The sequence below is a fragment of the Ochotona princeps genome, chromosome 15 (genome assembly GCF_030435755.1).
Source record: "Ochotona princeps isolate mOchPri1 chromosome 15, mOchPri1.hap1, whole genome shotgun sequence".
Lineage (NCBI taxonomy): Eukaryota > Metazoa > Chordata > Mammalia > Lagomorpha > Ochotonidae > Ochotona > Ochotona princeps.
Genome location: NC_080846.1, coordinates 45757583 through 45785113, shown reverse-complemented (window position 1 = coordinate 45785113; position 27531 = coordinate 45757583). Strand labels below are relative to the sequence as shown.

At 38.5% G+C, this 27531-nt stretch overlaps 1 protein-coding gene across 1 annotated transcript in view; it reads left to right on the top strand.

Annotated features, from left to right (window-relative positions):
- The window catches only part of CDK17 (cyclin dependent kinase 17), a 106338-nt gene that overhangs the window by 41497 nt on the left and 37310 nt on the right, over window positions 1-27531 (top strand). Inside the window, exons 2-5 of the mRNA XM_058673287.1 lie at window positions 9104-9250; window positions 16646-16810; window positions 20288-20421; window positions 24250-24375. Coding sequence (XP_058529270.1) covers window positions 9133-9250; window positions 16646-16810; window positions 20288-20421; window positions 24250-24375 — 543 coding nt within the window. The 5' untranslated portion in view covers window positions 9104-9132. The remainder of the gene's footprint in view (window positions 1-9103; window positions 9251-16645; window positions 16811-20287; window positions 20422-24249; window positions 24376-27531) is intronic.

Sequence of the window (27531 nt, the reverse complement as noted above, 5' to 3'; positions counted from 1 at the left end):
ACTTCCCATCCAGCTCCCTGCTTGAGGCCTGGAAAAGCAGTCGCGGACAGCCCAAAGCCTTGGGCCCCTGCACCCGCACAGGAGACCAGGAAGAAACCCTTGGCTTCTGGTTTTGGATCAGCACAGCTCTGGCCATTACAGCCATTTGGGGAGTGAATCATTGGATGGAAGATCTCTGTCTCTGTCTCTCCCTCTCTGTATATTTGACTTTCCAATAAAAATAAAATAAATCTTAAAGAAGTTCTGGCTCCTTGTTGTGAATCATGGCAGTGACATTTATCTGCATTGCAGAGAGACAGAAACAAAAATAGTGTCACTTAAGAATATTCTTGATAAAGCCATAAAAATTTGCTACTTTTATTAAATATTATCCTTTGTTAATACATTTAATTTTATTAAATCTTACCATGTCTTTTTTAGTATTATGTGTGATTCAGCAGAAAATTTAAAACATCCCTGCTGCATGGTACCAACCACACAGGGGGTATAACATGTTTAAAGGGATGTTTTTATAGGTACATTCATTTATGGAAATAGGTTTTTATTATACAGTTGTGGTAAAAGAAAAGCTGAAATATACCTACCTGGAAAACAGCCTAAAAAGCAGCATATATTGCCTAATACAAGTTTTAATGTAAGTTTGTCTATTGTATGGGAACTTAATGTCTTTCAGTGTGGGCATGTCCATGATAGTGGCTGTGTCATAGTGGGTGAAGATGTCGCCCACCTTCAGTGCTAGTGTCCGGTGTGGGCACAGGTTGGAGTCCCAGCTACTCCATTTGAGATCCAGCTCCTTACTAATGTGCCTGGGAGAGGAATGGAAGATGACCCAATTGCTTGGGCCCCTGCTCCCGAGTGGGAGACCAGGAAGAAGCTCCTGGCTTAGGACTTGTACTGGCTGCAGCCTTTCAGCCATTTGGGAGGGAACCAGCAAATGGAAGCTATTCCTTCTCTCCGTCCCTTCTACGTTCTCCCTCCCTCCCTTTTCCCCTCTCCTACACCTCCCTTTTCTTTCTCTCTCCCTTTCCCTCCCTGCCTTTCAAATACATAATTAATTTATAAAAATGTGTTTATGATGATGCATGGCCACATTTTAAATAATGCTGATTACTATATTTTTACAGTTCATTTTATTTAGCTCAGATATCCAAAATTAATTTGACCATGGGATGCTGTAGGAGGACATTGTGACCGTAGAAGGTCAGTGAGCACAGGATTACAGTTGGTTGGATAATATTTGGAGGAGAATAACCAAATGACTACCTTTTGTATACCTTATTGGATATCATTTGCATAAGAACAGTTGAGTGGAGAGTATGTATATGAGAACACCTGGTGGAATATACAAGAGTTCCAAACAAAAGCATTGATGGTTTTGTTGATGAGCTCAATACTTCCTCCCTTATCTTGTATGGCCCTCAGTGTATAAAGTTTGATGCCACTAATAAACTACGGCTTTTGACCATCAGTCAGGGTCCACGTGTGTTATTATGGGCTCCATGCACCAAGTCCATCGCTGCGGGACAGCGACAACTGGCGCCCGAACAGGGACTTGAAAGAAGAAGAGAAAGTGCAGCGGAGACCCCCACAGAAAGTGGTGAGTGGGACAATGGGCCAGAACCAGTGTAGGGCACAGTCTTTTATCTCTTTTATGCAGAATTTTTTAGTGAAAAGTGGAGCGAAGGTAACTAGGCAGCGATTGCATTCTTATTTAGAGCTTGTTAGTGAATATAATCCTTGGTCTCCAGATGAATGGACACTAGAAACTGGACTTTAGAATTTTACTCAGAAAAATGGTGAAAAGGCCGGAAGGATAGAAGATATTCAAGTTAGTTTTTGGATTATATCGGCTTTAATTAGAGCTATTATTATAATTTTAGAAGGGGAATCTGCAAGAAATTCCTCTAAGGGAAGACACCCCCAAAATGTCGCTAAAAAAGAAGTGTTTCATAGTACGGACAAGGAAGAAAGAGAAAGGGAATCCTTAAGAGACCCACCTAACAGGAAAGGACGCTGTAATATGGCTAAAAAAGAAACACCTCATAGTACAGATGAGGAGGATGGCAAAGAGGAGCCTGTGAGAGATTGCCCTAACGGGAGACGCCACCGTAATGTGGCTAGGAAAGAAATGGCTTATACTACAGATGAAGATGAGAAAGAATGAGAGACCCTCCCACGAGGAGATGCCACTGTAATGCAGCTAAAAGAGAAAGGCCTTATACTACAGATGTGGAAATTAGGAAAAGAAAACTTGGAAGATGTTACCATAATGTGACTGAAAATGAAATCAAAACTAAGAAAAAGAAAATTTTCAGTGTTAAACCACAGGATTTCTCTAGTGAGGTAAACTGAGGCTGGGATAAAGTAACAGTTACATATCAACCCATGCCGTCTTGCTCTTAAATCTGATCAAAAACGTTTCCAAATGTCTGATGTTCCCTGGAGACCTCATGAATTCCGATTGCTTTTTCCAGTCATACTTAGTCAAGAAAATAATCAACCTACCTATGAAAGCCTAGATGTTAATGCCATCATAGCTTTTAAAAAGGCTTGCTTGTCCTATGGACCTACTTCTTCTTATGTGTGGGAATATTTAAATGGCTGGAGCCAGGGAGCAAACTGGATTCCTTATGATTTTGAAGTAATAGCAAAAATAGGGTTTTCTCCTTCTCAATATTTACAATGGAAAATGTGGAGAAGCGATATGGCTAAAGAAAAACTGCTGTCCTTAGGAGCATCAGGTCGGCAACTCCCTGGCGGAGGACAATTGACTCATGATATGTTGGTTGGAGATGGACAGTGGGTTACTACAGAGCAACAGATACAGCTACCTCAAGCTGCGCTCATGCATATACGAGACGCAGCATTGTGGGCATGGGAGAAAATTGAGACTGGGTCTGAATTTGCAGGCAGTTATACAAAAGTCATTCAAGGAGCCAGAGAATCTTATGCTAATTTTGTAAGACGTTTGACAGACTCCATTGAAAAACAAGTTAGGGGAGAAGGCACTAGGAAATTGTTGTTAAAGCAACTGGCCTTTGATAATGCGAATGAGGACTGCCAGGCTGTTATTCGTCCTATAAAAGAAAGGATCTTCTGGTTTACCTGAAAGCCTGTCGCAACATAGGGACATTTAAACACTGTGCCCACCTAGCAGCACTTGAAACTTTTGCTATTCAAAAACAAATGAAGGCTAAATGTTTTAATTGTGGCAAGCCAGGACACCTTAGAAAAGATTGCCGAATGCTTCCTTCAACTCAAAAATACCATGCGGATCCTTTTAGCAGTCACTCCCCTGGAATATGTCTTAAGTGCCAAAGAGGCCGACACTGGAAAAAAGAATGTAAGTCCAAATTTGACCGTGATGGCAGATGCCTGTGGCCAGAAGACTCTGGGAGGGGTCAGCCCCAGGTCCCAAACATTCACAGGTTTACAAAACGGGAATTTGCAGAGAAGCTACAAACTTAAAACTGCCACTGTCTCATTGCCCCACCTGTGCTCCTCACCCTGCAAGTATAAATCCTGGAGGCTGAAATTCCAGTCAGTTGTGGTGTATGCATGTTACTCATATAGCACTTTTTCCTATACAGCATTGCTTAATTATGTGTACTAATTTTTAAGTACAAGTCTTTATATTAAGTTAATTTTTATGTTCACTGTCTCATTGAGTTCTCATTGTTTAAAATTAGCAAAAGCAATGTTCTTGCTTTAAGGAGTGTTTAGGTGATGTCATTATATCATTATAAAGTGAATGTTTGCTGTTTTGTTTGTTAATGTACGCAAGTTGTAACCGCATGTCTTTTGGAATATTTTATAATGCTGAGGAAGCTGGCCTTCAGTTTAATGGCTAGCTTTCACAATAATCACCAATTTCAAGGTCTTGTGGTAGATGTTTAGCAAACTGACTTCATCTGTATATCCATTGCAACTTTTGGGAGCTTGGAATTCAAAGAAGATACTAGGCTTTTGTAAATCTTGAGGGTTTTTTGGGGGGACATTTAATAAAAATGTGAAATTTTATCGTAAATAATTTGGTATAAAATTGAACTCGAACACTATCTGATTATTCCAAGGTATAAGTTAATGTGATATTCATTGTCTACAAAGTGTTTGCATGTATTAATTGCATGTATTAATGTAATTCTTGTGTTTTTGGCTGGTTATCAAATCTCTCACTGCCTTTAATGTCAAGGTTTTGTATTTGTTTTAAAGATTTGAGTGATGATCTCGCATCAACAACCAACTGTAATCCTGTGCTCACTGACCTTCTGTGGTCACAATGTCCTCCTACAGGATGCTTTTTTATTTTTTTAATTGTTTTATTTGAAAGAGTTAGAGGGGGAGGAATGGAGGGAGGGAGGGAGAGAGCTAACTGCCATCTGCTGATTTACTCCCAAAATGGCCACAACAGCCAGAACTGGGTCTGATTGAAGCCAGGAGCTTCTTGCTGGTCTCCCACATGGGTTTCTACACATTTCATTGCTTTCTCACACATGTTAGCACGGAGCAGGGTTGAAAGTAGAGCAGCCAGAACTTAATCTAGTGCCAATACAGGATGCTGGCATGGCAGATGTCAGCTTTACCCTCTGTACCAGTTCTGGCCCCTGTTGGCTGCTTTTTCCTTTTTAAATAACATTTTAGAATCTTGAGGGATATTCACATTCCACAGAAAATTGTATGAATTCCATTGATATGATGACAAATCTGGCATTTTGTTGACCTTTTAGTAGTGGTGGGCCAGATAATAGTGTGTAGTGTTGCTTTCTTGTAGTTTCTATATAATACAAACTTCATACATTCCTCGTAATGTTTTCATATAGAAATCTAATAATTACACTGTTCCACAAACTTTAATGTTTTATACAATTATCTAAGTAGTAAAAGCAAGGTATTATTTGAAACATTGTTGCTGAAAAATACTGCATTTTGTTCTTGATTATAGTTAACAGATTTCCCATTTCAGTTCAAACTTTGTGTGAAAAGAACAGTATAAAAACTCTGTCAGGCCTCTAGGCTTAGGGGCTGGATCCATCACGGGTCAGCGTTCTTGAGGTGTGATGATATTTTGTTCATCACTGGAATCAGGTGTTAGGGTTTGGGATCTGAGAGAGCACCTGTGAGATTCAGGAAGCTTCATCATCCTTTGTCTCTTGGTCCAGTTGTCAGCTTTGAGCAGCTGGGATATTTTTTTCTTGCCAGCCAAACTTTCTTTACCTTTGGAGAAAGCATGTAGCTAAAATGTGTAGTCTTTGTGTGGCAAACTTGGTAAAGGCCTTGTGCCATTTGGACAACAGTTGCTTTAAGCTTTCCTCCCATGTCCTCAGCATTTTATGGGTTCATCTCCTTAATCCCATAAGATTATTCTTTCTTTTCTTTTTAAAATTCATTTTTTTTTTATTGAAAAGGCAAACTTACAGAGAGAAAGAGAAAAATATTCTGTCCACTGGCTGATTCCCTAAGTAGCTGCAATGGCCAGAGCTGAGCTGATCCAAAGCCAGGAGCCAAGAGTGTCTTCTGGGTTTCCATGCAGGTGTAGGGTCCCAAGGCTTGGGCCATCCTCCACTGCTTTCCCAGGTGGAGAAACCAAGTATCCCCTCACCTTCTCTCTGCCACAAGGACTAAACAGGCTAGCAGACTTCTCAGGGCCCATAGCTACATGGCTTTTCTTGCAGAACAAACTTTGTCAGTCTAGTTTGTCGCTGAACTAGGTCTGACCAACCAACCAACCGCTCAAGGAAGTCAGGATGCTGCCTGCTGTGCTGTCTGTACAGGACTGAAGAATTGGAGGGGGAATCATAGCTTCAGCTTTGCAGAGACGATTTTTCCATCTAAATCATCAGCCATTGCATCCATCTTGCAGTCTTCTGTTTGTCTTAGTGTCCACTCAGGGTCCAGATTCTGAGGTAGTTGGTGCTGGTTATAGTTGCAGTTTTGTGGTTGTTTTGGTGGATTGATAAACCTCAGGTTCATTCTTTGACATTTTGTAAGTTGAGTTATAGAGTAGTCTTAGTTAGTGTTATTTTGGTTTCCTTTTTCTGGTTTGCATTTGATTGTTCATACTAGCAAAGGGAAAAAAAATCGCCCTCAGATTTTGAGCACATAAAGGATTCATATTTTTTTTGTGTTGAAAAATTTGCAAGTATAACGGCAATTTTAATTCAGCATCTTCTCAGTGGTTGGTTAAGTCATTTGTGTTTTACATATAGAACAAACTTAACTTTCTTAAAAAAAATGTATATTCTGTTGATTCATGTTTCCATATGGTTAGCTTCAATGTCAAGGAGAACGTTTGATACTCATCATGGTTTGATCTCTGGAAAAAAGAATGGAATTTGCTTATAAGTCATTTGATGAAATCACTGCATTTACAAGTTTTTATTTAAGGCCAGAATTTTGACAGAAGATGTTATATAAATAAATAAAGATTTTTGTGATGTCATGTTATTCCACTTGATATTTCAAAAACATTGACAAATAGAAAAATTTAGCAGAACATTAGGTTGACATTTCAGTCTTGAGTTTTAATCCTAACTCCAAAATGCTCAATTTGTTATATATGTAAATTTTGTTTATTTACCTGAAGAAAACCTTGTAGGCAATTTGAAAACAGTTTCTGGTCTTCTGTTTTTCTGCACTTGTTAAGAATGTTTTAAAAATATTTTAGATACATAAGCAGTGAGTTGTCACTTTTATATCTTGAATATTAGAATACTCTAAAATAAATTTGTGTTTTAAAGGGTTTCTGATTGAAATTCCAATTGTGATACAATGGGAGGCCAGTTTTACAAAGACTCAGAAGTCTTGTTTGACAGTGTTTACAGTGTTTAAAACAGCTGCTGTTGTCTTTTTTTAAAATGCGTATGCATACATGTTTTTGCATTCCTGAGGCAAAACTCATTTTACATTTGAGAATAGTTATTTGTGTTCTGTTGAGTAAGTAGAATAGTTATGTTTTTGGCATTAAAGAAATGAAAATTCTGTTAGTTGTTTTGCAATTTTGACTCTAGGTGAATTACAGTTGTAAGCTCCTTTTATGCATTTGTGTTTGGAAGCTGATTTTAAACGTTTTCTGTGTGTGTGTTTTTAAGGAGAAAGGTCATGGCATGTCTGTAGCACGAATTAATATAAAACTATCTCATGGTCAGCACAATGACTCAACGGGTTAATCTTCCACCTTTAAGTCCTGTCATCTCCAAAGTAGGGGCTGATCTTAGTCTTGGCTGTTCCACTTCTGATCCAGCTCCCTACTCACAGCCTGGGAAAGCAGCAGAGGATCCCCCAGTCCTTGGGCCTCTGCACCCACTTTGGAGACCTGGGAGCGGCTCCTGACTTTGAATTGGTTCAGCTCTGTCTGGTCATTGGGGCCATTTCGGGATTGAACCAGCAGATGTAAGATCTTTCACTGTCTCTGCTCTCTTTAAATCTGCCTTTCAGATAAAAATAAACTAGATCTTTAAAAACGTAATATAAAACTGACTCAAATTTAGACAGTTTCCGTAAATCACACTGGTTTTTAAAAAGTGACTTATTTTATTTGAACGTTAGAGAGAGAGATGGAGGAAATGCAGGAAGCGAGACTGAGACTCAAAGGAAGAGATTGTCTCAGGCTCACTCAGACGCCCTCAACAGCCAGAGCCAGTCCAAGCTGAACTCAAGGGCCCGGAAACTCAGGCCAGATCTCCTATGTAACTGACAGGGACCCTGCCTCTTTAGCCATCATGTGCTGCATTCCAGGATAAACTATAGAAGCTGGAGTTGGAAGTGGAGATGAGACCAAACCCAGGCACTCTTGTATGGGATATAGTATCATAGCATCTTCTTTTTAAAAGGTTTATTTATTTTTATTGGTTGGCAGATATATAGAGAGGAGGAGAGACAGAGAGGAAGATCTTTCGTCCGATGATTTCACTCTCCAAGTGGCTGCAATGGCTGGAGCTGAGCCGAGCCTATCCGAAAGCAGGAGCCAGGAGTTTCTTCTGGGTCTCCCACATGGGTGCAGAGTCCCAAAGCCTTGGACAGTCCTCGACTGCATTCCTGGGCCACAATCAGGGAGCTGGATGGGAAGTGGGGCCACCAGCATTAGAACCAGCATCCATATGGGATCCCAGCATGTGCAAGGCGAGGACTTTAGCCACCAGGCTATCATGTCAGGCCCGGGATATAGTATCTTAATGACATCTTAACCACCATATAAGGTGTCTTTCCTGTGAATCTGATTGCTATCCTATATTAATATCCATATGAATGATAGTGTAAAGTCTTCTTCTAAAGAACCAAAGTAAGAATTTTGATTAAACTAGGTAAAATGTTTTAACCAAACTTTCGAGAATTTTGATCCTAGTTAGCCAGTAATTTAGCACTGCCTCATTATAATACATAATAAGGACTAAATAAACTAACAAATTGCTGCTTTGCAAAGGATGTTTTCATTTTAGCAGGTTGGTTCTAAGCTAATGAAACTGGGTATGGGTAATTACACTTAAAGATGACTAGAAATACCAGTGAATTTATTTGTCTGGGATATCTATATATCTATATATATAGATATATAGATATATAGATATATATTTGTCTTTTGTAGTGCAGTGGGTGTTGTGTACTTGAGGTTGCATTGCTGCTTGAAATACCTTCATCTTGTACTTTTTTTCTCCTGTGTGCAAATGGGATACAGTTCTACTACAATGTCAAACCATCTTTATGTGCTTGTTATCACTTTTCCCAGAAGAGAAAGGGAAGACAGGCATCTTCAGAAAATCTCCTTCCTGGTTCCACTGTGATGAGTGACAGTTAAATTGATAGACCTAAGCATCAAAATAGTACTGGTACTTTAACTACATTTTCTTTAAAAAAAATCACATTGAAGAAATTTCCAGTCCTTTAAAATTTTGATGTAGTGCTTTAAGTTTGACTTTTTTGGTTGTGTAGAACTTCTACTTTTTTGATGATGCCAAATATTTAATGTAGCAAGAGTCAGAGTGAGTGAATCTTTTTAAACAAGAGGTTGAATTTTCTTTACCTAAAGCAAGAATTTTTCATTATACTGTTGCTATTTTGAAGCAATAAAATATTCATAACTTTAATTGTGTGATCATTTTATTTTCAGGATTTTTCAAGTCGTACTCAACTGATAGGATGAAAAAATTTAAGAGAAGATTGTCCCTCACACTTCGAGGAAGCCAGACTATTGATGAGTCGCTGTCTGAGCTGGCAGAGCAGATGACCATTGAAGAAAGCAGCAGCAAGGACAATGGTAAACCATTGAAATGGGAAGATACTTTCCCCTCTGAATTACACTGTGAAAAACGCTCTCTAGATAAGTTCATCCAGGCTTCATTTTATTTTCTCATAACTTTCTCATGTGTCTTAGGACACAGAATACTGTAGCTTTGCATGCTTGTTTCCTGGAATGTTCTAATTCCACAAGTGTTCACCTAGTTTCAGATCCTGAGGATTCTTCTATACCATGTATCTTTGTATTCTTTTTTTTTTTTTTTTTTTGGTATCTTAGGAGGTTTATTCCAACGGGGCAGGAACAGGGTAGAGGTGGTGAAAATCAGGAAAGAAGGGGAGAGAAGAGAAGGGAAAGAGAGCCGCACCTGGGGTGGGGCCTTTTTGTCTGCCAGGTGTAGGGGGCGGGGATTGGGAGGGATTGAGGGCAGGCCTCAGGAGGTTGGCGCCTGCAGGTGAATGCCTAGGGATGATTGGCGAGTGGGCGGAGTTGGGGAGGGGGCTGGATGATTGGGGTGGGATTCTCAGGTGGAATGCCAGGTTACATCTGATTGGTGGACGGCTGAACTTCATGAGCTGTGAGGAAGAAGGAATGGCGCTGGGTCCGGGGAGGGATATTGGAATAACTCCTTACATTCCTCCCTTTTGTTGTATATAAAGGAAGAGGGGCATTGTTCTCTGGCTTCTAGGAGCTGTTTTTTCTTGGCAGTGGTTGCAGCCTGGCGGGAGGAATGGGAGATGGAGGGACGCTTCTAGTCCTGCAAAAGTGGTTAATGGTTTGATTAAAAAAATTTTACATTTAAGTGGATGGGAATGGAGGGAAGAAAAACCTTCAAGTGCCAGGCAGTACTTCAGACATCTGATGACTTCTACTTCTACCAGGAGCCTCTAGAACCCCTGACTCCTGCAGTTACTCAACAACGCCCCCTTTCAGCTCGAAGAAGCTAGAGCGGTCATCGTCCCTTTATCCCTGTTCACTCCTCTGTTTGGAAATATGAGGAGTTAGATAGGATGATAGGTAGTCAGGGTCTCTGGTTCCTGGTGAAGCTACCCTGTCGATGCTGACCCTTCAGGAGTAATGAAGAATTAAGTACAAGAAGTCCTGGCTAAGAGAAAATGAACTCAAGCCACCTTTTCAATAGTATCTTTGTATTCTTAATAAGAATTACATAATATCCAAACTGCTAAATGTTTAATAAATATTCACATATTTTGTTGTTAGTATAATCTAATTTAAAAATCTTTTAAATGTGCTAGGGAAGCTTATTAAATTCCTGTTTTTGGCTTCCTCGTAGTTTTACAACATTTTTTGTGTGTGTGGCCTGTACACCTGCATTAAAGAGCATATATCCAGCATAGAGTCCAGCATCTTATTGTCCAGATAAGTTCAACGGCTTCTTGGGGAGACCTTCTCTGGTCTGAAGGTAGAGCTGGCAGAGTATCATCCCGTTCAATTAAAAGCCCCAACATAACATCAGCAACAATTTATAACGTTATGGAATTAATTGATATAGTATTAACCAGTATGTTAAAACTAAATGCAAGTTCTTAACCACATCCTGTGACTTCTACTTCATTGACATTTCAATTTTAGTTTATATACGGCCGGGTTCCATACATCTTAAAATAGCTATAGATTACTGTTCAGCTGTCTTGTGTCTATTTTCATTATAATATTTAGCCTTTTATAGTGTTGAAGCATAATTTTGCTGAACCTGGCTTTTTTTCGGGTAGTCTAGACTGGCTTATAACTCCAACAAGACATATGTCAACAATTAAGGTGCAGAACAGTTTTAGGAGGGGTGTGCAGAGAAATCCTCAATACCCTAGTGAGGAGTAACTAATATTTCATGTCTTCCTCACACCTTCCAGAATGATGGAAGATTTCTCCGCTCTCCCGCCCCATTACAGAATAACATAGGGTATTAAAAGTGTATTAGGTTGGGTCCCGGTGGCGTGGCCTAGTGGGTAAGGTCCTCGCCTTGAATGCGCTGGGATTCCCATATGGGTGCTGGTTCTAATCCTGGCAGCTCTACTTCTTCTCTATCTCTCCTTCTCTCTGTATATCTGACTTTGTAATAAAAATAAAATAAGTCTTTTAAAGAAAAAGTGTATTAAGTTTTACAATTCTTTGATGTAGATCATAAGCAGTCTGACTCACATTGGTTGTTGGTTTGTTGGTTACTTCACAATATCTTATTGCATGTGAGATAGGCTGCTTGAGGTTAAGATAATACTACATTTTACAGGTTCTGTTTTTCATATTGATATCATTTCATCTTAAATTAAGGCAAACATGCGGTATCTAACCTTTTGGGATTGGCTCATTTCCCTTAGCATTATGGTTTCTAGTTCGGCCCATTTTGCCACAAAGAACTGCATTTTTTTTTTTTTTAAATAGCTGAGTAGTATTCCATGGAGTAGATGAACCATAGCTTTCTTTTTTTTTTTTTTTTTAAAGATTTATTCATTTTATTACAGCCAGATATACACAGAGGAGAGACAGAGAGGAAGATCTTCCATCCGATGATTCACTCCCCAAGTGAGCCGCAACGGGCTGATGCGCGCCGATCCGAAGCCGGGAACCTGGAACCTCTTCCAGGTCTCCCACGCGGGTGCAGTGTCCCAATGCATTGGGCCGTCTTCAGCTGCTTTCGCAGGCCACAAGCAGGGAGCTGGATGGGAAGTGGAGCTGCTGGGATATGAACCGGCGCCCATATGGGATCCTGGGGCATTCAAGGCGAGGACCTTAGCGGCTAGCCACGCCGCCGGGCCTGAACCATAGCTTTCTTATCCAGTCTTCTGCTGATGGGCATTTTGGTTGCTTCCATGTTTTTGCAATTACTGGTTGTGCTGCTATGAACATAGGGGTGCATGTTGGTTTCTTGTGTAACAGGTGTTTTGGATATATTCCTAGGAGTGCTATTGCTGAATCATATGGTATGCAGATTTTGAGATGGAGATACCAGCACCCCGGAAAAGCAGCAAAAATCATAAATTATTTCAAAATTAAATAATGCATAACACAAATAATAGAAAGGTAGTCCTTCTTATGGTATTATCTTTCATGTGACTGCACATAACTAAAAACATTCATTGTATTAATATTATCTGTTAGCATTGATTATTTGTGTTAGGATACGATTAGATTACTGGATAATTCAAATCCTTCCAAATCATGTGTGCATTGATAGTATGTATTTCTCCCTCTATGAAAAAAAAACACAGTCAAAATGAAACTAAGCAAAAGTGATTGATCTGTCTTATCTCATTAAAAAGTATAAAAAAGTCAGGAAAAAAAAACCTATGAAATTCTGTCAGCACTCAGTAGTCTAAATGTAGAATTACTGCATTTTCAGCAAATCCAATCCTAGTGGTATACACCAAGGAACTGAACTAGGTATCTGTTAGCTGTCCAGCCATGATTGATTGGTGCAAACACGTGGACTGCTGACTGATGGTCAATAGCCGCAGTTTATCAGTGGCATCAGACTTTCGTAGACCAAGGGTCACTTAGGATAAGGGAGGAGATTTTGAGCTTATCTGTGGAACCCATCAATTGTTTCTACACCCTTGTTTGGAGTTCTTTTGTTTTGTATAAGCCACCAAGTGTTCTCATTTACAAGCTGTCTGCTCATTTGTTCCATGCAAATGATATCCAATCAGTCACGGAAAAGGCATCCATCTGATTGGTTTCCTATAAATGTATCACATCAGTTGTAATCTTGTGCTTGCTGACCTTCTAGGGTCACAGTGTCCTTCTACAGATATTGAAACAAAATATTGTACCTGAGTATTTTGTATACATAATAGCACCATTCAGAGTAACCTACAGATGGAAAAAACAACATAATATGGCCATCAACAAATGAATGGATAAATGAATTTAATATAGCCATAGAATGGAATATAATTCATCTATAAAATGAGGCAAAGTAGTGATAGAAACTATGAAATTGATGAGCTTTGCAAAGAAACTAGAGAATGTTCTCTATTGTGCTACCCATTTATAATCATCCCTACATTTACCTCCCACTCTGTCTAACCCCTCACAGAAATGTTCTAGAAACTGGAATCAGATCATGTCACTGCCATTTCAGAGCTGCTGTTTAAGTTTTTATAGTGATGTATAAAGTGCTCAGTGAGTTGTTCTCAGCCCCCCTCTCTGAAGCTACCGCTTACCCTAGTGTTCCTCTCATTCCCACCTCAGCATGTATTACAGCTATTCTTGCCTTGTTTCTGTTCTTCTAATACAGTAGTTCTCAAAATGTGGTCTGTGGACTAACAGCGTCAACATCGGTTGGAAATTTGTTAGAAATGCTTCTTTTCACATTTCACATAAAGCAGCCCAATCTCAGGAAATCTTGGAATCAGACTCAGTGATACTGTTTTCAGCAGTTCCTTGAATGTGACTTTGAAACACATTGAAGTTCGAAAACCATGTAAAGGCCATCTCTTCGTAGATTATTCCCCACTCACTTACCTCCCTTGATTGGCTTTTTTGTATCTTAAATTTGTAGAGAACTTTGCTCAACATTGAATGTAAAGTAGCTGTAACTTTTTTTTTCCATCACATCTTTTGTATATTACTTTTTGTTGGCTGGGGTGGGTAGGAGTGTGTGTGTGATATCTCTTCTTTCCAATAGATGTTATGTTCTTGTTGAGTGGCTTTTTTTTTTACCCAGTGACTGAATAGTGGTTATCAAAAACAGATATATAGTAAATATTCATTGAATGAATCAATGTAGTTGTAATCTCCTTTATTTTTATACTCTCTTAGCATAACCTTATATAGCAACTACATTGCTGTCTGCGGGCAGGATATTTTATTTTTTATTGTGATTCGATTAGGAAATATATAGGCAAACAAAAACCGTGTATATTCTAAACTGTATTTTCTATAATGTTCCTTATATGAACTTCTCCATCTATTTTGAGACAGTTGGTTATTTTATAAGATTTAATATTCTTAACTTTTTTTAGATTTATTTCTCTTATTTGAGAGTTAGAAAGAGAGAGAGACAGATTTTTCATCCATTGGTTCACTCCCAAAATGGCCACCATTGCCAGAGATAGGCTGATTAAAGCTGGAATCCAGGAATTTCTTCCACATCTCCCATGGGAATGTAGGGGCCCGAGGATTTGGGCCATCCTCTGCTTCTTTCCCAGACCATTTGCAGGAAGCTGGATTGGAAGTGGAGAATCTGGGACATGAACCCCTAGCCCTTTGGGATGCTGACACCAAGGGAAGAGGGTTAGTGTGCTGTGCCAATGCTCTGGTCCCCAAGATTCTCATATTCTTCATCAACAAGCCTCAGCCAGGGAAGGCACAGGCAACTTTGGAGAAATGTTCTTCATTATGTGTTAAGGCATTTGCCCGTATCTCCTATGGTCTTGTATGAGGATTAGAAGACCTTATATTGAGCCTCCAATATTCTTTTCCTTTACTCCATGCCCCTACTCCTGGCTCTTAGGCAGCCAGTAAGAAAGGATCAGGATCAGGCCATGTGGCTGTTGGTACCTTTTTTTTTTTTTTTTTTTTAAGGCTAATCCACTCATCTGTGTTATTACATCAAGAAGTTTTTCTTGTAAGAAGGATTGCTTACTCTAAGGTTCAGAGTCGCCTTGTCCTGCCACCCTGCTCTTAATGTGTGATAAGCCTGTTACACCTCATTGTCAGCTGTGGTAGAGGAGTTAGCCGTATTTTAGGTGACATAGTATTCAGAGCAGACTAGTTGGTTTTAAAATTTCTTGATTGCTACCTGTAAAAATATAATCCTAGTAACAAAAGGCTTGTGTGTCATGAAGACTATGTCCTTAACCTATTATCAAAGCTCTTCCTTAGAAGTATCAGGACGGGTCCAGTGCAGTAGATGCTGACTGGAAATACTAGTCTGGTCTGTCAGGAGGAAAAATAAGATAATTATTGGGCCCAGCGGCGTGGCCTAGCGGCTAAAGTCCTCACCTTGCATATGCTGGGATCCCATATGGCCACCCAGCGGACCCGCTTCCCATCCAACTCCGTGCTTGTGGCCTGGGAGAGGAGTCAAGGATGGCCCAAAGCCTTGGAATGCTGTATCCTCATGGGAGACCTGAAGGAAGTTCCAGGCTCCTGACTTAGGATTGAAGCAGTTCTGGCCATTGAGACCGCTTGGGGAGTGAATCAGCGGATGGAAAATCTTCCTATCTCTCCTCCTCTCTACATATCTGACTTTCCAATAAAAAATAAATAAACAAATAAAACCTAAAAGAAGAAAAAAATAGAAGGAGTCAGGCTGGAGAGATGGCCAAGTAGCTAGATCTTCACCTTGCACATCCTGTGTCCTATGTAGTTGCCAGTTTATGTCCCAGCTGTTCCACTTTCCATCCAGGATTTTCTTCTCTGTCTCTCCTTTTCTCTGTAAATATGCCTTTCCAATAAAGATAAGTCTTTAAAAAACTAGAAGCAGTCATAAGTGTCCTGTGAATATTACAAAGCACATCCTTTCCCATTTATAACTAATATTTCATTGTTGTGCTTTTAAAAGGTTTCCTCATGAATAATGAGTTTGCAGTTGTTTAAAAGCTCTCTTATATTTGGGCTGGCATTGTGGCATACTGGGTTAATCTGTAACCTGTGTAACTGGCATCCCACATGGGCACCAGTTTGGAGGCCCAACTGCTGCAGTTACAATCCAGGTCCTTGCTAATGTGCCTGGAAAAGCAACAGAAGATGACCCTGGTACTTGTGTTCCTGCTTCTCACATGGGAGACTCATATACATTTCCCACTTCTAGGCTCCTGTCTGTCCCAGCCCTAGCAGCTGCGGTCATTGGGTAGTGAACTAGCAGGGTGGAAGGTATCTCCCATTCCTCTCTGTGTAATACTTCTGAAATATAAATCTTAGAAAAAAAAATTGTTTAAAGTTTAATCTTGCTGGAATAATTCCAGACCCTTGTTGATCTGTACCTTAGTATTTCTCTTTGACTCACCAATTAAGGTATTATTTTGAATGTCTGACAGATATTAATGTTAATTCATTTAGGACAGGGGCATGCATTTTAATGCTGTAGCATGCTTAATCATAAGGCAAATACTAGGTAGCAAATTGGAGGAATGTAGAAACAAATTTTGACAGATAATAAGCAAATTAACAAAAAGTAGTTCTATTAGTTTTGTGATTATTAGCTAACTTTGATTATGTAAGAAGTGAATAAGGTTATTAAAGCAGCTTCAAGTACTAAAATATTTTCTGTATGATGTGCTTTCTTAGAAATCATTTTAGTTTAAGTACCTTATAGAGAGAATCAAGGAAATGAACTGTAATGAACTCTGTTACAACTTCATGTTGTGTTTTTGTTTGTGTTCTCCATGCGGTTCCTGTGTTCCTGAATCTTGGGCTGATGATGGATTGATTTTTGGATGCTGTGAACCACAGAGCCTATCGTGAAGAATGGCAGACCTCCAACGTCTCACAGTGTGCATTCCTTCCTCCACCAGTACACAGGGTCGTTCAAGAAGCCCCCATTGCGGAGACCACACAGCGTTATTGGAGGAAGCCTGGGCTCCTTCATGGCAATGCCCAGAAATGGAAGTAGATTGGGTAATTTGGTTATTTGTCCATTATATATAACTTTGTGATGGTGGGTAATGTGTACCTACTTAGGTTTCAGCTGTATGCAAGTCACTCATCCATTACTATCTGATTTCTTCTATCAGATAAAAATCAAGTTGGGAGTAGGAGAAATAACAAAGATGGAAAGTTCTGAACAGATAAAAGTGTTAATAAAGCAGCAAAATACTAAAAAACATCTACCCATGAAGGAAACAAACTTCCTAAGAAATGAATGCAGGATTTCAAAATGAGTGGCAGTTTAGGAAGGTGCTAAATTTAGGCTCATACCTTATTAACTCTTAAGATTACCATGTGATCGGAAAAAAAAGATTACCGTGCAATACAGTATAATAATTAGCATATATGATTATCATTAAAATCGTTACTCTACACTGAGTCTTTTTAAATGTCCAGGAGCAATACATGTCTACAATTTTCTGTATCTGTTTGTTTATATCTCTGACCTACTTTGAAGGTGTCTTATTACTATGTTTTAATTTTTAAAATCTTTTTAACCCTAACTGTTACCATCTAACAGATAATGTTTTCTTAAGTTCTTGAGGATTTTACCTTGCTGTTTACTTAATCTGGCTACTATGGCCATGACAGATTATTTCCTTATGTTTTATTAATTTGGGTATTATTTATTTATCCACATTGGACGCCTTTAGCCTTGTAGAGGTGCAAGCTATTCATGAGAACCAATGGTTAAAATTTCAGGAATTTTACAAGCAGTTTACTAAATATTGTCATTAATGAATTATAAACTATGTAAATGTATTAAGCTAAATTAAAAATAAGAAAATGAATAGTTACTACCGCCTAATTATTTCTCCTCTTTTTATTTAAGCCATTGTTGTGCTGTTATTTATTACTGTTGTGTCTCTGTAGCCAAAATTCAATATTGTGATGTGCTACTGTACCTTTCTTACCAACTGCACATTAAGTGATGTTGTATTGGCAACTTGAAATAAGCCACATGCACAATATTTATCTCATGGAATCAGAAAACACTGCTGATCATGGTTTAATTTATCTTGTGCCTTGTCAAGATCAGGATCTTGGCAGATTCTTTCTATAAAGAGCCAGCTAGTAAGTTTTTATAGTTTATGAATAAATGTTCTTTGTTGCATATCCCTTTGTTTAGTGTACCTTTTAAAATGTAAAAAACAGTTTAAGTTGAGACAGCATACAGAACCAAACCATGCTTTTTCTGTATTCTTGGCCTGGACTTACGAGAAAATCAGTAAGTCAGGTCCGATGTAAGTGTTTCTTTACATTGGGAATGACACAGAAATTGCGCATGTAAATATTCCTCTAGTTCTCAGAAACTAGTACCTGGTTCAGCAAATAGGTTCCGCACCATGCTGAAAAGTGTATGATGTTCTGACGTAAGCTTTCACTGTTTCCTTGTTGTTGATGCACATGACAATTTCAGCCTATATTTCTGTTGAAATTAGACTTTGTTAATGATACAAGTAATCTCTTGTTTGAATCATATGGTACTGACGTTCATTAATGGTCTGAGATTAATAAACTTTTTTTGTAGTCCTTGTGCAGCAGGGCAGATTTTTTAAGTCTGCCTTTAAGAAAGAGATGTAGCACTTGGAGAATGGGTGTTGCTAAGGAAAGGTCTCCCAGCTCAGACACGCAAGGCTTCATCTTTTATCCCAGTGTGGCAGGTAAAGCCAAGTACCTTCTTATCAAGATGAGCAACTGCTCGCAAGGAACAGAATCCATTTATGCATGAGTGCTCTAGGTTTTCAGTTCTCTGTTTCTGCTTCCTGGGTCTTTCCCACATGGTCTCGCAAACTCAGCTGAGCAGTTTTTACAGTATTTTATTTTTGGTCAAAATTTCCTATGAAAGGAAGTTTTTCAGATTTTGCTAGCAGAGGAAGGCATGATTAAATCATTAGCAGTATCTTAAAAGCGACAAAAGAATGTATGTGGGTTAAAATAACAGATTTTACTAGATTAGAACTCAGTCCTCAATATATTAACTTTTTCTGCTGTGTTAATTTTTAACACATTTGAACATGAATATTTTCTAAAGTTATATATTATGTTATTAGAGAATATTACCATTTACAAGCTGCTTATAAGTGTGAATTGAAATTTTCTCAATTTTGAGTTTCCAAGATTGATTTTTGATGAGAATTTTAAGTTCAATTTATTAATCATTTAAGCAATTCTCATATTCTAAGTTAGTATTGTTTAAGAGCTTATATTTAAAAACTACTTTCAAATACCTTACACATAAACATTTTCATACAGCATTTCATTGGGAGAATTCATTCCTTGATTTTTAGTTAATATTTAGTTCATTTGAATATGTATTGAATGTATTTTAAGTGCTAGGCAGTTTTGTACAAAGCTCTGGAAATACGAAGTTAATAAGCCAGATCTGTCCCCCAGATTCTAATAATGCAGCATGTAATCACACAAAATGCTCTTTAGTAAAGCTAGCGTGTAGGCACAGTAGTCGTCTGTAGTTGAGATTACAAAGGATGTCACTCTGGAGGGGAGAAAACATGGGGAAGAGGAGAGACCCCAGTACCTTAAACTGTGTCATAGAATTAAAAAAAAAGGGATGTCATAGTGTGATGACACAGGAACATACTTTTGAAGAATAAACCTCAATTTGTCTAGTTGCTCAGATGGGGAATGTTCCTCTCTACAGTTGTGGAAAAGCCAAGTGCTGTGAAGGCATTGCATGTGAGGCAGCATGCTGCTTTTTAGGTCAAGAGTGTTGTGGAGAGAAATAGTGGCAGAGAGGCTAGAGCTGGCGTTGTTTCTAGTCCTTGAAAATTGGGCTAGGGGATGATTGATGCAAATATATAAGCAAGTATGAATATGAAGATCTGCATGTTAGTAGTTATTATCCTCTCCTATTTGATTTTTTTCTATTAAAACACACCACAATCCAGTTCGTATTTTTACATCTAACAGACTTATAGCTTTTGCGAGGTAGAAACTGGTTTTAATAATTCAAAACTATTCAGAGAGCCAGCTTTTTGTCTTGTGTATCTGAAGACACATTATTTAATGAAATAATAACTGAACTAAGAGGGGAAATACCAAGTTTCTATTCCGGATCTGCCTCTTAGCTATGTGACCTTTGGAAAGTCATTTAACCTTTCAATTTTAGCTCCCAGATCTTGAAAATGAGAGTGCTGATTAATTCTCAAGTATTATTTTCACTCTGTAGTTTTACTGCCCAGTTATTGATAACTTGAGTGCTAATTTCTTCATAATCTGAGCAAGTAGAAAAGAATTTGTTACCTTCTTTTAAGACACATGAGCTGTGTTCTGGTCTGTTAAATATTCATTCATCCAGAATGTAAAAGACATTTATGTTATCTATGATTTTCACATGTTGACTTGTCTCCATCTTACCCTTAATGATAGCATGTGATATAGATAGGGTATATTCTTTTAAGATCAGTCTCTTGCTTTCTGATACAGACATTGTTCATGAAAATCTAAAAATGGGATCAGATGGTGAGAGTGACCAAGCATCCGGGACATCCTCTGATGAAGTACAGTCACCTACTGGTGTTTGTCTCAGAAATCGGATACATAGACGGATCTCAATGGAGGTAAGGGTTTAAAAAAAAGCCCTGTAATTGTCTGTGTGTGTATATGTGTGTGTGTGTGGGTGGGTGTACATGTGAATTTTCAGATTCTCATTTGAAAATTGCATGGAAACAGATGATACTTGTAAGAGGTTTTTTTTTTTCTTTTTTTCTTTTTTTTAAATTTATTATTGCAAAGTCAGATACACAGAGAGGAAGATCTTCCGTACTCTGATTTCACTCCCCAGGTGACCACAATGGCCTGTGCTGCGCCAAATCTGAAGCCAGGAGCCAGGAACTTCTTCTGGGTCTCCCATCTGGATGCAGGGTCCCAAACTTTGGGCTGTCCTCGACTGCTTTCCCAGACCGCAGGCAGGGAGCTGAATGAGACTTGGGGCCACCGGGATTAGAACTGGCATCCAGATGAGATCCCAGTGTGTTCAAGGCGAGGACTTTAGCTACTGGACTACCATGATGGGCCCTAATTTCCTTTTTTCTTCTTCTCCCAAAGCCAGATATATATTAAGCATAATTGTTCATATTATGTGAAACACTGTTTTAGGTTTTGTGTCAGGAAAAGTGAATTGTCACAAATTCAAGAAATCTAGGCTAGTACTTTTTAGCAAATTCTTCTTTACAAAAGATTAATTATATTTTGAGATTCATATGAGTAGTTCACTCATGTATAAGTTCAAATTTAAAGGATGTGAATAAAATAAATGACTTCCCCTCTTTTTATATTTTAAATATGTGGGTATCATTTTCTCTGTAATTTATTATATCTATGAATCTCTGTAGCACATGTGAGTTGTTTTTCCATATGAAAGAATTATAAATTAATTTTGGTTTCTTATTATTATGCCAGAACCCTGAGAAGTTGATAATGATTTATCATTTTAGCATAGACTTCACATTAAAACCATTTACTGAAAAATGTTATGGAATGATTTTTTAAAAAAATTTATGTGAGGACACAGCAACAGAGAAGGGGTGAGATGGAGAGAGGGAAGGATGAAAGTAGGGAGATGGAGGGCTAAGAAAGAAGGAGAAACGGAAGGTAGACACACTGTGTTATCTGCCTATCTGCTGAGTCAGTCCGCAAATGGCCCTGACAGCTAGAAGGGGGCCAGGCCTAAGGCAGAAGCCAGGAACTGCATGTGGGTCTCCCATATGGGTGGCAGGAACACAAGTAGTTGGATTATTTTTACTGCCTTCCTTTAGTGGATCAAGAGTAGGGTGTTGGGGCCCGGCAGCGTGGCCTAGCAGCTCAAGTCCTCGCCTTGAACGCCCCGGGATCCCATATGGGCGCCGGTTCTAATCCCGGCAGCTCCACTTCCCATCCAGCTCCTTGCTTGTGGCCTGGGAAAGCAGTCGAGGACGGTCCAATGCTTTGGGACCCTGCGCCCGCGTGGGAGACCTGGAGGAAGTTCCTGGTTCCTGGCTTCGGATCGGCGCGCGTACCAGCCGTTGCGGCTCACTTGGGGAGTTAATCATCGGACGAAAGATCTTCCTCTCTGTCTCTCCTCCTCTCTGTATATCTGACTTTGTAATAAAAATAAATAAATCTAAAAAAAAAAAAAAAAAGAGTAGGGTGTTGCTCTCAGCGTGATGGCTTAATAGCTAAATGGCTAAATGCTCACCTTACAAGTACCAGGATGCCATATGGGCACAGGTTTGTGTCCTGGCTGCTCCACTTCCCACCCAACTCCCTGCTTGGGACCTAGCATCCAAGTGAGACCTGGGAGCTCCTGGCTTCAGAGCTGCTCTGCTCTGGCTGTTGCGTCTACTGGGGGAGTGAAGCAGCAGGTGCATCTCTCTCCTTCTCTCCAGGAACCTGATCTGCTTTTTCAATAAATACAACTCTTAAAAAAGAAGTGATTGGGCCTGGCGTGATAGCGTGGCGGCTAAAGTCCTCGTCTTGAACGCACGGAGATCCCATATGGGTGCCAGTTTTAATCCCAGCAGCTCTGCTGCCTATCCAGCCCCCTTCCTGTGGCCTGGGAAAGCAGTTGAGGACGGCCCAAAGCCCTGGGACCCTGCACCCGAATGGGAGACCCCAGAAGAAGCTCCTGGCTTCTGGCTTCAGATTGGCTCAGCTCCAGCCGTTGCTGCCGCTTGGGGAATGAACCATCAGATGGAAGATCTTTCTCTCTGTCTTTCTTCTTTTCTGTATATCCACCTTTCCAATAAAAATAAATAAATCTTTCTTAAAAATAAAAGAAGTGGAGTATTGGGGACTGAAACTGGCACTGAGAAAGGGATGTCCAGTGTTGCAAATTGCAGCCTGCCCCACAGCCAGCCCCAGACCTCTTGATTGACTACATTTTACTATTAAAATTATTTCTGGGGCTCAACACATAGACTTGTATCTAAGTGCTCACCTTGCACTGCAATGCTGCGTGGGTGTGTGTTCCTGTCCTGGCTGCTCTGCTTCCCATTCAGCTCCCTGCCTTTGGCCTGGGAAAGCAGTGGAGAATGACTCAAAGCCTCAAGACTGCCATCTGGACGGAGGACCCGGAAAAGGTCTTGGCTCCTGCTTTTGGATTGGCTCAGCCCCAGGCATTGTTTTCCATTGGGCAGTGAATCAGCAGATGGAAGATCTTTCTCTCCTGTCTGAATATTTGCCTTTCCAGTAAAAATAAATTTTAAAGAAAAAATTATTTCTGCATCCATAAAGGAAAACAATTTTCTAAATGATAACATTTTCAACATTGAGAGCAACTTGATTTTTTTTCACTATATGTGTGATTTTCTGATATCTAAATGTTTTGTTTTTAAGATCTGTACCTGGAATTTCCCAGTCTTACAGTGAGTTGTTATTTTTTCAGACAAGGGTGACACATTCCAGATCATGTGATTTTTATAGTAAACTGTAATATCTAGAAAGGCTTCTTTACCTCTTCCCTGTGTGTGTGTGTGTGTGTGTGTGTGTGTGTTCGTAGACTTACACCAATCATACAGCATCAGATTTGTAACTTCATTGCGATGGGAAAATGATTGGAAACCTTAGGCTAATGATATACAGTTTGACATTTTCCCTGTGTTGTTAGATAGTAGCAGTGCGTCACAGCTCTCAGTCAACCCTGCAGTCAGAAGGGGAAACAATTGATAATCTGCAGTGCTATTTAGTAGGTTGTGTTTATTAAATGCATTTTTGACGAACAGTGTTATCAAATCATAATGAGTCCAGGAGCATCTATCTTTTGTTTGTAGAATGGAGTATTTTATTTTCAGTCTATTCAAGATCAATTTTAGATTTTTTTCTAATTTTCTTCAGTGCTATGAGAATATATAAAATTAGTATGGGGAGAATCTGTATCTTTTCATTACTTAGTTTCAGCATTTTGGAAACATATTGTATCTTTTTACTTAAATCTTGCCTATCTCAGTAAATATTTACCGAGCTCCTCTGTGTATCTCCATTCTGTTTCATGGTCTGATTACTGCTAAAAGTAAGAGCAGTTAGTTTTTATAGGGTTTATGATTCTTGATGTGAGAGGTTCCCTGTCAAGTTATGTTTTATATAAAATTGGTTATGTTTTGTGATAATCTTCCTTTTCCTAGTATTTGCTATAGTTATTTCATGTAAAATCCAAGTTTAATTTACCAGTGAAGTGACAAAGGAATAACTAGAGTTGCAATGGGCTCATTTTGTGAAACTGGGTTAGGAACAGTGCTTAAAATAAGTACTTGCCTTTTAGATATGTTGCTCATATATAATTAGCATAGATAACTTTGCAACTGCAATGAAACTCTGGTTACTTATTGTTAAAATATATGTATGTTGTTTTCAAAAGCCAAGAGCCTTTGTCTTTTTCTTTTTTTATTTGATTACCCTCTTTCTGTTTTTAGGATTTAAATAAACGGTTATCACTGCCTGCAGACATCAGAATACCTGATGGATATCTTGAAAAGTTGCAGATCAACAGTCCACCATTTGATCAGCCAATGAGCCGACGGTCTCGTAGAGCCTCCCTAGTAAGTTTCTAGTTTCCCATATCTGCACTATTGAATCCGCTTATCTGATTTTTTTTTTGCAGAGGAGGGGAAGCTAAATTGATTCATACACCTATCGAATTACTCAGTTTTATTACATTGTCTTTTTCTATTCTTATGGGTTTATTGAAACATACATATATACATTTATATTAGCATATGCTAATATTCAGAGAACTGTGCAGACTATAATTAGGCATTCAGTTTTAGGAATGTTAATATATACATATAATGAATACATAGAAAGATCATTAAGAAAAAAACCCTCTTTTAATCCAAAAACTGCCTTCTATCATTTTCTTCACTTGATACTCCACGTTTCCTCAACTGTAGCCATACTGCCCGCCTTGTAACAACAGATTAGTTTCACCCACCAGTGTCATTCTGTTCTGATATTATTTTAATATTATATTTTCAAATATGATCCCCTTTAATTCTCATTCATATACACATTCTTTATTATTTTTAAAGTGTTTAATATTTCCTGATGATTTTTATTGAAGCTTTCCAACTTTATATAATTGTAAATATATAAATATGGTAAAGTATACTTTATAGAAATATGTAGGAATGCATTTTTAATACAAAATTTATATGTGTATTATACAAGGAGTCTTTAGAAAATTCCTAGGAAAGTATGTATTATTTAAAAAAAACTTTGTGGGAGGTTAGAACTGTTTTGTCATCAAAATGAACTTACCTTTTAACTCAATTTTCTGCGATGTTTTTGAAGTGCCTGTATATACTGTGTGTTCCAATATGCATTATTTTTGTCTTTGGCTCTTTGTGCTCAGTATTAACTTTGAATTCCATCTATATTGTTGCATGCCAATATGGCTCATTTATTCTTGTTGTCCAGTATTCCATTATATGAGTGTAGTGTACTGTTTGGTATGTTATTCATTGTTTCCTGTTTTTTACTGACAGTCATCTGATTATTTTCATTTTTTCCCCTAATATCAAATAGTGCTGTATCACCATTCTTGTGCATGCTTTTTGTTAATGCATGTAAGCATTTCAGTTGGTTGCATATGTAGGAACAGAATTGTTGGTTGTGCTGTATGCAAATGTTTGGCTTTTGTAGAAAACTGTCAAAGCAGGTTTCTCAAGCGGTTGTACCAATTTAGACTTTTGTCACAGTGTGTGATAGTTCTGGTTGCTCTCCTTGCCAATATTTGATTCTGATTTGTTTTTTTTGTTTGTTTGTTTATTTTATGGAAGATAAATGGTGGGCTGTCACTATGCTTTTATGTTGCATTTCTCAGATGACTAAGCTAAGCTCCTGTTTAGTATGCATCTTTTAAATACACTTATGACTTACCGCCCAAATCTGTTGCCTCTTTTCTACTAGGTTTTGTGCAATTTTTTGAATTCTTTATATGTTCTGTATAAAGCATATTTTTCAGGTACATACCTGGGAAGTATTTTTTGATTATTTATATGACAGTGATCTATTGTTTATTCGAAAGACAGGTTTCTTGCTGCATTATCACCTGCAGCATATCCTCAGGTGATGGTTTGTGTGAGAATCTTACATGACTGAGTCCTATACATGACATTCGTAGAAAGTGCTATGGGCCAACAAGAGACGGTAGTTGGTGACATGTCTCTGCAAATCCGAAGCTTTTAGAGGAAATAATAGTTGACCTGGTCTTAGAAAGATGGGTAGCAATTTGTCAGGTTAAGAATCAGTCTATAAATAAAGGGTGTTCTTAGCAGAGGAACATTCTTCATATCTATCTGTCTATCTATATATATGTTATGTTGAGGAAATATTGCTGACATAATGAGTACATACAGACTAATATTTAGAAAAAAAAATACGACTTAAAAGGATAGGAAGCACATCCACACTGTAGTTAATATGTCAGGAAAAAAAAAAGGAAAGAAACAGGTCTGGCCAAAGAGTCTGGACTTTATCCTGGGGAATGGAAGGACATCAGAGGTATTTGTTTAAACAAGAGCTGACATGATCACATTTTTATTTCATGATGATAGCTACAGGAAAAGTGTAAACAGTGAATAAAAATGAAAGACCAAAGACAGGCAAATGAATTAGAAATTTATTAAAATCATGGATTATATGGCAATGATATGCAAATAAAAGTAGAAAATACTTAGGAGCCATGTAGAAATAAAGATGACATGCTTCCCAGCTGGGTTTGTAATTTATAAAATAGGAGCAACTGGTGATGGCTTCTGAATTGCCAGCACTTACTGTATTTTGTTTTTACGTGCTACATGATAGGATTTTTCTGCCAAAACCTGTCTTGGTTAGATATTCTAAAGGATAAGGTTACCCTGTGTTGTATGCACGAAGAGCTTGTTGTTTGATATTCAGAAATGAATAGGTAATAGTATAACACCAACTTATTTTTGGTATAGGTTTGTGATGATCATAATTTTGCCTGAGACATTTCTGTTGAAATAATTTTCTCATTTAATGGTTCAAAGTTTTTTCTGGGGATAAATTTTAATAAAAATTCTGTACTCAGAATATTTGTTCTGAGCTATAATTTAAACATCATCAAAAATTAAATAAGTAAATCAAAAAAAATTTTAAAAAGGAGGTATCACTAAAAGCTGCCTTTTGTCCTCTGAATGGAATTGAGGAAAACAGTGCCCTCTAATGAATGTAAAGTGATCGGGGCTCGTATTCCTCATCTAGCCGACTTTTCCAGAGGTCAGTTTTCACTGTCCTGCAGCGATGGACTTGGTGCACGGAGCCGATAATAACACGCTTGGACTACTGACTGATGATCAATAGCCAAAATTTATTAGGGGCAACAGACTTTATATGCTGAGGGTCATACAGGGTTAGGGTAGAGATACTTAGTTCATCAACAGAACCATCAACTATTTCTATGCCTTAGTTTGGAAGTCTTTTTGCCTTGTGTATTACTTCCCACTCAACTGTTCTTATACAAATGATATCTCATCAGGTATACAAAAGGTAGCCATACAGTTGTTCTCATGCAAAGGATATCCAGTCACACACAAGACATCCATTCTGTTGTTTATCATACAAATATTGTCCCATCAACTGTAATCCTGTGCTCGCTGACTACTGACTACTGACTACGGTCGCTGACCTATGGTCACAATGTCCTCCTACAGTCAGTGCTTTGGGAAGTGTTT